The following is a 13,307-nucleotide window of genomic DNA, read 5'->3' on the forward strand; positions in this document are numbered from 1 at the left end:
ACAATTATTTTGTTAGTATGCATACACTTAGGCATAGAGATAGAAGAATTTTTATTTATTATTATTTTTATTTTCTTTTTGAGACAGTCTTGCGCTGTTGCCCAGGCTGGAGTGCAGTGGCAGGATCTTGGCTCACTGCAACCTCCACCTCCTGGGTTCAAGAGATTCTCACGCCTCAGCCTCCCAAGTAGCTGGGATTACAGACGCCCGCTACCACACTCAGCTACTTTTTGTATTTTTAGTAGAGATGGGGTTTTGCCATGTTGGCCAGGCTGGTCTTGAACTCCCAACCTCAGGCGATCCACCCACCCTGGCCTCCCAAAGTGCTGGGATTACAAGCATGAGCCACCACACCCGGCCAGAAGAATTTTTTTTTTTAATTACATAAGTAATATATAAATACGCTGCCCTTTTTGAGTAGAACATTATCAAAAAACTATGAAAACCTTATTACCCAGACTACACACTGTACTATGCACATTGGCAGATAGGAACAGGAAACAATTTTACTGGTGAAGTTTGTTTTCTTTACAGGCCAGAGCTGTTTTGTGTTTCATTTCTGAAGAGGGTCTAATATCCACAAAATGCACATGGGACTTGGCCCTAGGGACATGGTATAGTTCATCTAGGCAGACAGTTCAAAATCTGCACTCAATCCAAAATACTAGTAACCCTGCATCTTATCTGTGCTTGCTGCACTTGAAACTCTGTGGGCCACACTGGAGTGGCTGGAACACCACCTCTATTCCTCTGGGGCTATCCCTGCACAAGGAGAGTCAGTGCATGCTGGATCTAGCTGTGAAGAGCCAGTGCACATCCCGGCTGTGCCCAAGGGCAGGTTTTAAGGAACCTGGAAGATACGATGAAGGGTACACAGGCCAAGAGAGCTGGTAAAACTTCAACATTCAGGTGGCTATTCAAATCTGGCATGTTTTCTTTTTTTTCTTTTTTTTTGAGACCTGATCTAACTGTCGCCCAGGCTGGAGTGCAGTGACGCGATCTCAGCTCACTGCAACCTCCGCCTCCCAGCCTCAGGTGATCCTCCTGTCTCAGGTGAACCTCCTGTCTCAGCTTCCCGAGTAGCTGGGACTACAGGCGCCTGCCACCATGCCTGGATTATTTTTGTATTTTCAGTAGAGACGGGGTTTCACCATGTTGGCCAGGCTGGTCTCAAGCTCCTGACCTCAAGTGATTCGCCTGTCTTGGCTTCCCAAAGTGCTGCGATTACAGGTCTTTTTTTTTTTTTGAGATGGGTTCTGGCTTTGTTGCCAAGGCTGGAGTGCAGTGGTGCAATCTCAGCTCATTGTAACCTCTGCCTCCCAGGTTCAAGCAATCCTCCCTCCTCAGCCTTCCAAGTAGCTGGGATTACAGGCATGCACCACCACACCCGGCTAATTTTTGTATTTTTGTATTGTATTTTTTGTAAAGATAGGGTTTCACCATGTTGCCCAAGCTGGTCTCGAACTCCTGGGCTCAAGGGATCTGCCCACCTTAGCCTCCCAAAGTGCTGGGATTACAGGCGTGACCCACCGTGCCCAGTGCTGAGATGCTTCCATCTTGAAGTGTTATTTTCCTTCACTCATAAATTTAAGGTTATGATGTTAAAACAAAGGTAAATCAAAGAGGCTTTGAGACACCGGGGCTTTTAGTCTATAGGAGAGGCTAGTAGAAACTGTCTGTCACGGGTTTGGTCTCCGCTGTTCCTCTTATCTCCAGAAGTAACAGGTGGAAACTACATAGCACTGACTCTCCACAGTCTTGCCTGCAACTTAGTGTCCCCAATTAGCACCTGAGAAGTCCCCCCAGGTAAGTCCTGAAATCACATCGGAATGTTACCACACACCAAATGTGACAACACACCGGGATGTTAACACACCGGAATGTTACAACACACCAAATGTTACAACACACCGGAATGTTATAACACACCGAATGTTACAACACACGGGAACTGTTACAACACACGGGAACGTTACAACACACCAAATGTGACAACACACCGGAATGTTACAACACACGGAATGTTATAACACACGGGAACGTTACAACACACCAGGAATGTTACAACACATCAACACACCGGAATGTTATAACACACTGGAACGTTACAACACACCGGAACGTTACAACACACCGGGAATGTTACAACACACCGGGAATGTTACAACACACCACGATGTTACAACACACCGACACACTGTGTAACACCGAATGTTACAACACGCCGGAATGTTACAACACACCAGAATGTTACGACACACCGTGTAACACCAAATGTTACAACACACCCGAATGTTACAACACACCAGAACGTTACAACACATCACATCTGAATATTACAACACACCAGAATGTTACAACACATCGGAATGTTACAAGAATGTTACAACACACTGGAATGTTACAATACATCTGGATGTTACTCTTCAGATGGCTGGGATGTCATCCATCAGACTGAGGTATGCTTTTAGAACACTGCTGCTGGTGACCAGTCTGGCCAACAATGTCTCTACTAAAAATACAAAAATTTTCTGGGCGTCGTGGCGTGCGCCTGTGATCCCAGCTACTCAGGTGGCTGAGGCAGGAGAATCACTTGAACCCTGAAGGCGGAGGTTGCAGTGAGCCGAGATTGCGCCACTGCACTCCAGCCTGGGCAACAGAGCAAGACTCTGTCTCAAAAAAACAGAAAACAAAGAGCACTCTGCTGCTGAGGTGCTGGGCTCATCCAAAGGAGCCTGTAGCAGAGCAGCCAGGCTGGCCCATGAGAGGGAGGGAGCAGTCTTCTGGGAGAGCAACTCGAGAGGCTGAGGCAGGAGAATGGCGTGAACCTGGGAGGCGGAGCTTGCAGTGAGCCGAGATCGCACCACTGCACTCCAGCCTGGGTGACAGAGCGAGACTCCGTCTCAACAACAAAAAAGAACCCAGTCACAAGAGCATGCATGATTCCGTCTGTGAAGTGCCTAGAACAGAAAAATCCAGAGGCCAAAAGCACACGCAGCTGCCAGGGGCTGGGGGGAAGGGGACATGGGGAGTGACCGCTGGTGGGGCCGAGGGGAAGGGGACATGGGGAGTGACTGCTGGTGGGGCCGAGGGGAAGGGGACATGGGGAGTGACTGCTGGTGGGCACCAGTTTCCTTTTGGTGTTAATGAGTGGTGATGGTCCCACACCTTGTGACGTACTAAAATCCACTGAAATGTACACTTTAGCTGGATGACTTTTATGGTATGTGAATTATAATCTCAATGAAACTGCAAAATACACCATGGTACTAGAGTCCCTGATCTTCACTTCTCTTGGGAAGTGAAGGGAACAACATACTCAATATTGACTCCTACAGAAATCTTACTGAGAACCTCATGTCAGTCCTCAGTCGCTTATCTGTCTCTGTAACAACACAGGTAAAGAGCAGTGAACAAAAACTATGCAACCAGCACCAAGACCTCATGAGATGTGACCTCACCACAACTGGAGGAACGCTCTCGCCCTGCAGGAGGAGGCTCCGTGGAAGAGGCCGAGGCTGTGGGGAAGAGGTCTGACGTCGACGTTGATGGCTGTGGTTCCTCAAAGCACACCTGAGTGGCGGGCGACGACGGAGGGACCCAGGGATTGGCCCCTCGCCCTGCACCTGCACCTGAGGTATCTTTGGTTCCATGGAACACATTTTCCTTGTTAGCTTCTGTAACCCAAAACGGAGCAGAAGCAGCACACATCCAGGCTCAGGCACTCTAGGGACTGAAACGCTCTTAAGAATGCAACACCCCAAGGCCAGGCACGGTGGTTCAGGCCTGTAATCCCAGCACTTTGGGAAGCCAAGGCAGGTGTATCACCTGAGGTCAGGAGTTCGAGACCAGCCTGACCTACATGGTGAAACCCCGTCTCTGCTAAAATATAAAAATTAGCCAGGCATGCTGGGCGCAGTGGCTCATGCCTGTAATCCCAGCACTTTGGGAGGCTGAGGCAGGTGGATCACAAGGCCAGGAGATCGAGGCCAACCTGGCTAACACGGTGAAACCCCATCTCTACTAAAAATACAAAAAATTAGCCGGGGCATGGTAGCGACTGCCTGTAGTCCCAGCTACTTGGGAGGCTGAGGCAGGAGAATGGCGTGCACCCGGGAGGCGGAGGTTGCAGTGAGCCGAGATCACGCCACTGCACTCCAGCCTGGGCGACAGAGCAAAACTCCATCTCAAAAAAAAAAAAAAAAAAAAAAATTAGCCAGGCATGATGGTGCAACCTGTAATCCCAGCTACTTGGGAGGCTGAGGCAGGAGAATCTCTCGAACCCAGCAGGTGGAGGTTGCAGTGAGCCGAGATCGCGCCACTGCGCTCCAGGCTGAGCAACAAGAGCGAAACTCTGTCTCAAAAAAAAAAAAAACGGGAGGCTGAGGCAGGGGAACTGCTTGAACCCGGGAAGCTGAGGCTGCAGTGAGCTGAGATCGCACCACTGCACTCCAGCCTGGGCAACAGAGCAAGACTCCATCTCAAAAAAAAAAAAAAAAAAAAAAGGAATGCTACAGCTCCTAATATGCATCCACTTCTTTGCTATACTCTTACTTACCAAAGGATTCTTGTGTCATGCCTTGCTTTTCATTTAAAGATTCATAGAGGTATGCCACGTCTAAAAGAAAATCAATCAAATCAGAAAAGCGGTGGCCTCTGCGCAAATTGAGAACTCATTTTTCTCTTCTGTTCTCCAGTCCATTTGTTTTTGTTGATTATTTTGACTCATCAGCTAATAACAAATTCATCAGTTTAAGAGATTTCAAAACAAGTCATCTGAAACATCTCTACCAACTGAAAAGAAATAAGCCTCGCCGAAAAATGGCATCAGGAGGCAGAAGGTGAAGAATCTATGCCTCACTTATAATTTCAAACTACACAAAGGAGCAGATACAAGATCCTTCTGTGTGGCCAGGGGCTGGTTAAGTTTATGCTGAAGATGCCTAAGACATATTTGCCCCATTCTCCCTCACCACTATGGTCTTTAGGTATTTCAGGGGTGACCAGGTGCAGTGGCTCTTGCCTGTAATCCCAGCACTCTGGGAGGCCAAGGTGGGCGGATTACCTGAGGTCCCGAGTTCGAGACCAGCCTGGCCAACATGGCAAAACCCTGTCTCTATTAAAAATACAAAAATTAGCTGGGTGTGGCGGCATGCACCTGTAATCCCAGCTACCTGGGAGGCTGAGGCAGGAGAATCGCTTGAAACCAGGAGGTGGAGGTTGCAGTGAGCTGAGATCACACCACTGCACTCCAGCCTAGGCAACAGAGCAGAGTAAGACTCTGTCTCAAAAAAAATATTAAATAAATAAGTATTGGCCAGGTGCAGTGGCTCATGCCTGTAATCCCTGCACTTTGGGAGGCTGAGGTGGGTGGATCACCTGAGGTCGGGAGTTTGAGACCAGCCTGTCCAGCATGGCAAAACCCCGTCTCTACTAAAAATACAAAAATGAGCCGGGCGTGGTGGTGGGCACCTATAATCCCAGCTACTCGGGAGGCTGAGGCAGAATAGCTTGAACCCAGCAGGTGGAGATCACGGTGAGCTGAGATTGTGCCATTACACTTCAGCCTGGGCACAAGAGCGAAACTCCATCTCAAAAAAAAAAAAAGTATTTCAGGGGTGACCTTCAAAGGACTCCCATAACTTTCCTTGTCCTATACCGTTCTTCCACAAAACAAAAACGCAGACTTCTGGAGCTGAAAAAACTTACTGGAATCCAGTCTAACCTTTGATGTTTCTTGTAAGGTCTCCAAAAAAAGAAACATCAATGGCCTCCAGACCACTGGTCCTAGGTTTTATTCCCCATAACTCAAGTTCTTCTCCTGTAGAACCCAAACCATCCCCATTAGTTTCTCCTTGGCTGCCATTTTGGGACTGGCTGCTCATGGCCACGGTGGTATTCCTGAGGAATGGCTGGGCTCAGGCTGCAAAGTCGACACTCCCACTCCTCAACAGACACTATTCACAGCAGGAACCCATGTGAGCAAGAAAGGGGGTGTAGCCAGGAGGAACGTTCAGAGCGCGCCCTCACGTGCACCCCCGTGTAGGTCTGACCCCAGCAAGCCTTCCTCTCTCTTACTGTGTTCCGGTTCATTCTTCCTGTACACCAAGTAGATGACATCCCCAGTCTGTAAAGGGCATGTCTGCTTCTTAACAACTTTCAGCTTGTTAATCACTGTTCCATTGGTGCTGTAAAAAAACAAAAACACTATTATACTTAAAATAACTTGGAGTTACAAGATTTTTTTTCTAGCACCATTAGCAAAGCAGCTCAATATGACCATTCTGGAAATACTCATAGGAACAGTGTAAATACGTAACGATGCACACATCCACGCACCCCTCACCATTCTCTTGAGAAATGGCTCGCCCAATTCTCCCTGACTGACAGCCTAACCAGCCACCACACCTCCTCACGTGCTTGGCAGCTCTGCTGCTGCAGGGCTGGGTTCTCTCCCGTTTGCCTCCTAGTGGACCCGGAGGCCTCGTCTGCAGTGTGGTGCTTCCACCTCCAGCCTCCCCTGAGCTGGACGTGCGCTATCCACAGTTCTGTTCCCTGCAGCCATCACAACCCCGGTGAGCTCATGCCTCCAATGAGTACTGATCCCTTCCAAGAGCCTGGCTCTGGGCAGAAGCAGACTAAATGCTGGGCCCTGCACTCAGAGCCTGTGGTCTGGCTGCCAAGCCCCTTGAGGCACTCTGCCCGGAGAGAGGCCAATGCAGATGCTGCTGACCCAGGGACAGACAGGAGAAGGCTAAGTTGATGGGGCAGGAAGTGCCTCCTGGGGACTTCTGAGCACAGACCTGACAGCAAATCAGGCGTTGGTCAGGTGACGAAGATCCAAGAGCACAGCATACCTGACACACAAAACGGCAACCGAGCAAAACAACTGAAACCACACAGGCCTCAGCTCTGCAGCTTCACTCCCGAGGCCCCAGCAGTGGACAGAACTCACATCTGAGTGACCACCACGGTTTGCTGAGGTATGGGAGTGGCAAACAATTTCAGTAAACAGAGGGTAAACAGTGTAGGTTTTGCGGTCACCACTGCCACTGCTCAGCTCTGCCGTCTGTGGCAGGAAAGCAAATGCAGACAGTAAGCAAATGAACTGCCACGGCCGTCTCCCCGTAAAACCTCCGAAACCAGGCAGTGGCTGTGTGTGCCTGAGTTCTGCTGTTACAACACAGAGCTGACGCTGGAAGATGCGGTTTTGAGCTGCGCAGATGCACTTATACACAGGTTTTTCTCAATGAGAGGGAGTGAACCCCACACATATGCTGAACTGACTTTCTGTGTCCTCCTGCTCCGCAGGGCTGGCTATGGGGCTGGGGTGTGCACGGACTTGGGTGCATGCAGGGGCGCTGGAGCCAGTCCCCCCAGATGCCGAGGGGCGACTGCAGTCATCACTCATCCTCCTGCTGTTTCCAAACAAAAATCCGATTATTTCACTCCTCCGCTTACACCCGTTTGATGACTCCTCACTGCTCTCAGGCTAAAGCCCAAGCTCCCTTGTGTGACTTTGCCGCTCACCACACGCTCCGACCACACGGCCCTGCTCATGCTCGGGGGCCCCTACACACATGGTTCCTTCTGCCTGAGCCCCCCTCCCCTCCAGCCCACCTCTGCCAGGGAACGTGGCACCTCTGGAACCTGGAAAAGGCAGAGAACAAATTCTCCCCTGGAGCCTCCAGAAGAAATCAGCCCCGTTCAGACCTGGATTTTAGCCCCATCAGACCCATACTGGACTTTGGACCTCCATAACTATAGTAAGACAGCAAATTTGTGTTTTTTAAATCCATTAAGCTTGTGGTAAATTACAACAGCCATAAGAAAGTAACACCACCACGCAGTCAGCACAGGGAAGCCAGGCCCTGAAGCAGGCGGGATGGCCCAGGACCAGCACCCAGCACGGGGAACCCAGGCCCTGGAACAGGCAGGAAGGCCCTGGACCAGCACCCAGCATGAGGAAGCCAGGCCCTGATGTAGGCGGGAAGGCCCGGGACCAGCACCCAGCACAAGGAAGACAGGCCCTGATGTAGGCGGGAAGGCCCGGGACCAGCACCTAGCGTGAGGAAGCCAGGCCCTGGAACAGGCGGGAAGACCCGGGACCAGCACCCAGCACGGGGAAGCCAGGCCCTGATGTAGGCGGGAAGGCCCGGGACCAGCACCCAGCACGGGGAAGCCAGGCCCTGATGTAGGCGGGAAGGCCCGGGACCAGCACCCAGCGCGAGGAAGCCAGGCCCTGATGTAGGCGGGAAGGCCCGGGACCAGCACCCAGCACAGGGAAGCCAGGCCCTGATGTAGGCGGGAAGGCCCGGGACCAGCACTCAGCACAGGGAAGCCAGGCCCTGGAACAGGCGGGAAGGCCCGGGACCAGCACCCGGCTGGGGGAAGACAGGCCCTGGAACAGGAGGGAAGGCCCGGGACCAGCACCCAGCATGGGGAAGCCAGGCCCCCGAACAGGCGGGACAGCTAGGGACCAGCACCCTGCCTTTCCCATTGTGCCAAGAAATAGAGAACTTAATCTGATACCTATTAGACCAGGAAAAGGAGCATCAGTTCTTCCTATTAAAACCTACTTCCTAGTCTTCTATCCCTGAAACTATCAGTTACCAAAGAATCTCACAGAGCCTGATCTTTACCAAACAAAAAAAAATCCTGCGGTGAGAACAGCACACACTCAACATACTGCTAGAAGACCACCTGCCACTTGCAGCAGATTTAAAAGACGCACATTCTGGCTGGGTGCAGGGGCTCACACTTGCAATCCCAGCACTTGGGGAGGCTGAGGCAGGTGGATCACCTGAGACCAGGAGCTCAAGTCCAGCCTGGCCAGCAATGTGAAACCCCATCTGAGCTGGGCGTGGTGGCGGGCACCTGTAATCCCAGCTACTCAGGAGGCTGAGGCAGGAGAACCGCTTGAACCCAGGTGGTGGAGGTTGCAGTGAGCTGAGATCGCACCAACAGCACTTCAGCCTGAGCCACAGAGCGAGACTCCGTCTCAAAAAAGAGAAAAAAAGGAATAGGCACATTTTGAGTAACACTGACACAGACTTCCCTTCCGAGAAATCATCCCAAGAAAATAGACATGAAGGCAGAGTTTGGGAAAGAGTCACTGCAGTGTTATTTATGGTAAGAAAAAGTCAAAACAATAAATGTCCACCAATAAGGGAAGTGACAAAGAAACTATCTTAAGATAACGAAAAGATGAGCTGGATGTAGACACAGTGACATGTGAAGCGCTCCATAAAACACCGTAAGTGAAAAAAGCTGGCCGGGCACGGTGGCTCACGCCTGTAATCCCAACACTTTGGGAGGCTGAGGCAGGCGGATCACCTGAGATCAGGAGTTCGAGACCAGCCTGGCCAACATGGTGAAATCCTGTCTCTACTAAAAATACAAAAGAATAGTTGGGCTTGGTAGTGTGTGCCTACGATGCCGGCTACATGGGAGGCTGGGGCAGGAGAATCGCTGGAACCTGGGAGTCGGAGGTTGCGGTGAGCCAAGATCACACCACTGCACTTCAGCCAGCAACAAAGCGAAACTCCATCTCAAAAAAGAAAGAAAGAAAGAAAGAAAGAAAGAAGCTGATGCTACAACAGTATGTGTAGCGTAATTGCATTTATGCAAAATATATATACCAACATATGCATTTTTAATGTATGAATAGGATTTTGGAAAGGTTTCCACTTTCTAAGTTGAATATCCCTAAGCTGAATGTCCCTAATCAGAAATGTGAAATCCAAAACTTTTTGAGCACCAACAAGACACTCAAAAAAATACTCACTGGAGCATTTCAGAATTTTGAATCAGACATGCTCAACTGATAAGTATAATGAAAATATTCTAAAATCTGAAACAATCCAAAATCTAAACAGTCTAGTCTCAATCATTTCAGATACTCAATCTGTACTTAAGTTGTACAAGAATGAGAATTTATTAGTTTTAAAAAATGATTTTTTGATTTGAGGGAAAGAAATCAAACTTGAATAGGCTTGCAAGAACCAAAAATTACCAGCATCTTTTAAGTCTTATTTCTGAGACATACTTAATTTGAATACATTCAAGAAGGGTCACAGACACCAAAGTGTCACTAAGGGTCCCATCCTGGAAACCAGGAAATACATTTTGTAATACCTTGGGAGCCTAATTAACTACAGTCATGCCCCAGATAGTAACTTTTCTTCTGTTTTGTTTTGAGACGGAGTTTCACTCATTTTCCAGGCTGGAGTGCAGTGGCGCCATCTCAGCTCACCGCAAACTCCGACTCCCGGGTTCAAGTGATTCTCCTGTCTCAGCCTCCCGAGTAGCTGGGATTACAGGCGCACGCCACCACGCCTGGCTAATTTTTATATTTTTAATAGAGACGGGGTTTCTCCATGTTGGCCAGGCTGGGCTTGAGCTCCTGACCTCAGGTGATCCACCTGCCTCAGCCTCCCAAAGTGCTGGGATTAAAGGCGTGAGCCACCACGCCCGGCCTGATAATAATGATTTTTTCAACAGACGCATATACGATAGTAGTCCCACAAGATTAAAATAATTAAAATATCATATTTTTACTGCACCTTTTCTGTGTTTCGATAAATACTCTTACCATTGTGTTACAACTGCCTATAGCATTCAGTACAGTAGCATGCTGTATAGGTTGATAGCCTATGAGCAATCGGCTATACCATATAGTCTAGGTGTGTAGTAGGCTACACCATCTAGGCTTGTTTAAGTATACTCCATGATGTTTGCAAGATGATCGAATTGTCTAACGACACATTTCTCAGACTGGATCCCTGTTGCTAAGGGACACATGACTGTGCTGTTATAAAAATGAGCCGCTGTTATCACACTAAAGACAGCATTTCTTCTCCTCCTCAGCCATGGCACACAGCACATAGCACGAAGTCAGGCTTCTTAAGCTACAAGAAGAAACATCAAAAGAAGCTCAGAACGTACTCACCTGGTATCTTCCAGTGTCACCTGACCTGATTTTTCATCCACTATAATTCTACAGTGATCTCCAGAGACCAGTTTATTGCTGGGGAACGAAAGGTCGCAACCTAAAAAAGAGAGGGTGGGACGACACGGGATATGATCGTGGTAACTGTGAACACTACTGCCCTTTGTTTACCAAACTATGTGGTTCCAACTCAGGATCCCCACTGTACATATGTAAAAAAAACACTTAACCAAGAAAGACATAAAGAAATTTTTTTTTTTTGAGACGGAGTCTCGCTCTGTCGCCCAGGCTGGAGTGCAGTGGCACCATCTCGGTTCACTGCAAGCTCCACCTCCCAGGTTCACCCCATTCTCCTGCCTCAGCCTCCTGAGTAGCTGGGACTACAGGTGCCCGCTACCACGCCTGGCTAATTTTTTGTAATTTTAGTAGATAGGGGGTTTCACCGTGTTAGCCAGGATGGTCTCGATCTTTTGACCTTGTGATCTGCCCACCTTGGCCTCCCAAAGTGCTGGGATTACAGGCGTGAGCCACCGCGCCCGGCCAGTCCTGAACCTTTCTGAATCCCCATCCTCTCAAAGACACCCATCAATACCTCCAGTTATGCACAGCATCTTAAATGGCAATTTTACACCCGGGCGCAGTGGCTCAGGCTTGTAATCCCAGCACTTTGGGAGGCTGAGGTGAATGGATCACGAGGTCAGGAGTTTGAGACCAGCCTGGCCAACACAGTGAAACCCCATATCTACTAAATATACAAAAATTAGCTGGGCGTGGTGGCGGTTGTCTGTAATCCCAGCTACTTGGGAGGCTGAGGCAGAAGAATCGCATGAACCCAGGAGGCAGAGGTTGCAGTGAGCCGAGATCACGCCACTGCACTCCAGTCTTGGCGACAGAGCTAGACTCCAACTGGAAAAAAAAAAAAAGCAATTTTACAATATGCTTGCATACACAGCTAACCTGATGAGTATTATTAGAACTTTAAAAAAACTCAGGGGCTTGGCTAGGCCCGGTGGCTCACACCAAGGCAGGTGGATCACGAGGTCAGGAGATCGAGACCATCCTGGCTAACACAGTGAAACCCCATCTCTACTAAAAATACAAAAAATTAGCCAGGTGTGGGGCCAGGTGCGGTGGCTCATGCCTGTAATCCTAGCACTTTGGGAGGCCGAGGGGGACGGATCACAAGGTCAGGAGATCAAGACCACCCTGGCTAACATGGTGAAACCCCATCTCTACCAAAACTACAAAAAATTAGCTGGGCGTGATGGTGGGCACCTGTAGTCCCAGCTACTCGGGAGGCTGAGGCAGGAGAATGGCGCGAACCCGGGAGGCAGAGCTTGCAGTGAGCCGAGATGGTGCCACTGCACTCCAGCTTGGGCGACAGCGCAAGACTCCAACTCAAAAAAAACAAAAAAAAAGTCATTCTGGGACAGGTGTGGTGGCTCACACCTGTAATCTCAGCACTTTGGGAGGCCGAGGCGGGCGGATCACAAGGTCAGGAGTTCAAGACCAGCCTGACCAACATGGTGAAACCCAGTCTCTACTAAAAATACAAAAATTAGCCAGGCATGGTGGCAGGCGCCTATAATCCCAGCTACATGGGAGGCTGAGGCAGGAGAATGGCGGGTACCCAGGAGGCGGAGGTTACAGTGAGCCGAGATCACGCCACTGCACTCCAGCCTGGGTGACAGAGCGAGACTCTGGCTCAAAAAAAAAAGTAAGGCTGGGGGCAGTGGCTCATGCCTGTAATCTCATCACTTTGGGAGGCCAAGGCGGGTGGATCACTTCAGACCAGGAGTTCAAGATCGGCCTGGCCAACATGATGAGACCCCATCTCGACTAAAAATAGAAAAAATTAGCTGGGCATGGTAGCATGCACCTGTAATCCCAGCTACTTGAGAGGCTGAAGTGGGAGAATCGCTTGAACATGGGAGGCGGAGGTTGCAGTGAGCTGAGATCGCGCCACTGCACTCCAGCCTGGTGACAGAGCAAGACTCCATCTCAAAAAAAAAAAAAAAAAGTAAAAATCTGTTCTTCAAAAGATACTGTTTAAAAAGATGAAAAGACAAGCTATGGACTGGTGGAAATATTTGTAAAACACATATCTGACAAAGATCTTGTATCCAGAATGTATAGAGAACTCTGATAACTCAATAAATAGAAAGTAAACAATGCAACTTAAAACAATTTAAACGCTTTATCAAAGAAGAGATATGGATGGCAAATTAAGCACATGACAAAATGCTCAACATCATTAATCTTCAGAGAAATGCAAATTAAAACCATGAAATACCACTACACACCAAATAAGAATTGGCTGAAAATAAAGACTGACCACGGGCCAGACACGGTGGCT

General features: G+C 49.2%; 1 protein-coding gene across 11 annotated transcripts in view; it reads right to left on the minus strand.

The window, feature by feature from the left end:
• CHFR (checkpoint with forkhead and ring finger domains) overlaps positions 1–13,307 on the minus strand; it is a 44,491-nt gene that overhangs the window by 24,780 nt on the left and 6,404 nt on the right. For 4 of the 11 annotated variants that reach the window (XM_055239581.2, XM_055239580.1, XM_055239579.2 and 1 more), the window contains 4 exons: positions 10,952–11,051; positions 6,079–6,188; positions 4,559–4,618; positions 3,462–3,677 (listed from right to left, as the gene is read on the minus strand). In XM_055239581.2, coding sequence (XP_055095556.1) covers positions 3,462–3,677; positions 4,559–4,618; positions 6,079–6,188; positions 10,952–11,051 — 486 coding nt within the window. The remainder of the gene's footprint in view (positions 1–3,461; positions 3,678–4,558; positions 4,619–6,078; positions 6,189–10,951; positions 11,052–13,307) is intronic. The other 7 variants (XM_063614803.1, XM_063614802.1, XM_055239583.2 and 4 more) reach the window with 3 other exon arrangements.

This window comes from Symphalangus syndactylus, chromosome 13, assembly GCF_028878055.3.
Source record: "Symphalangus syndactylus isolate Jambi chromosome 13, NHGRI_mSymSyn1-v2.1_pri, whole genome shotgun sequence".
In the NCBI taxonomy this organism is placed as follows: Eukaryota; Metazoa; Chordata; class Mammalia; order Primates; family Hylobatidae; genus Symphalangus; species Symphalangus syndactylus.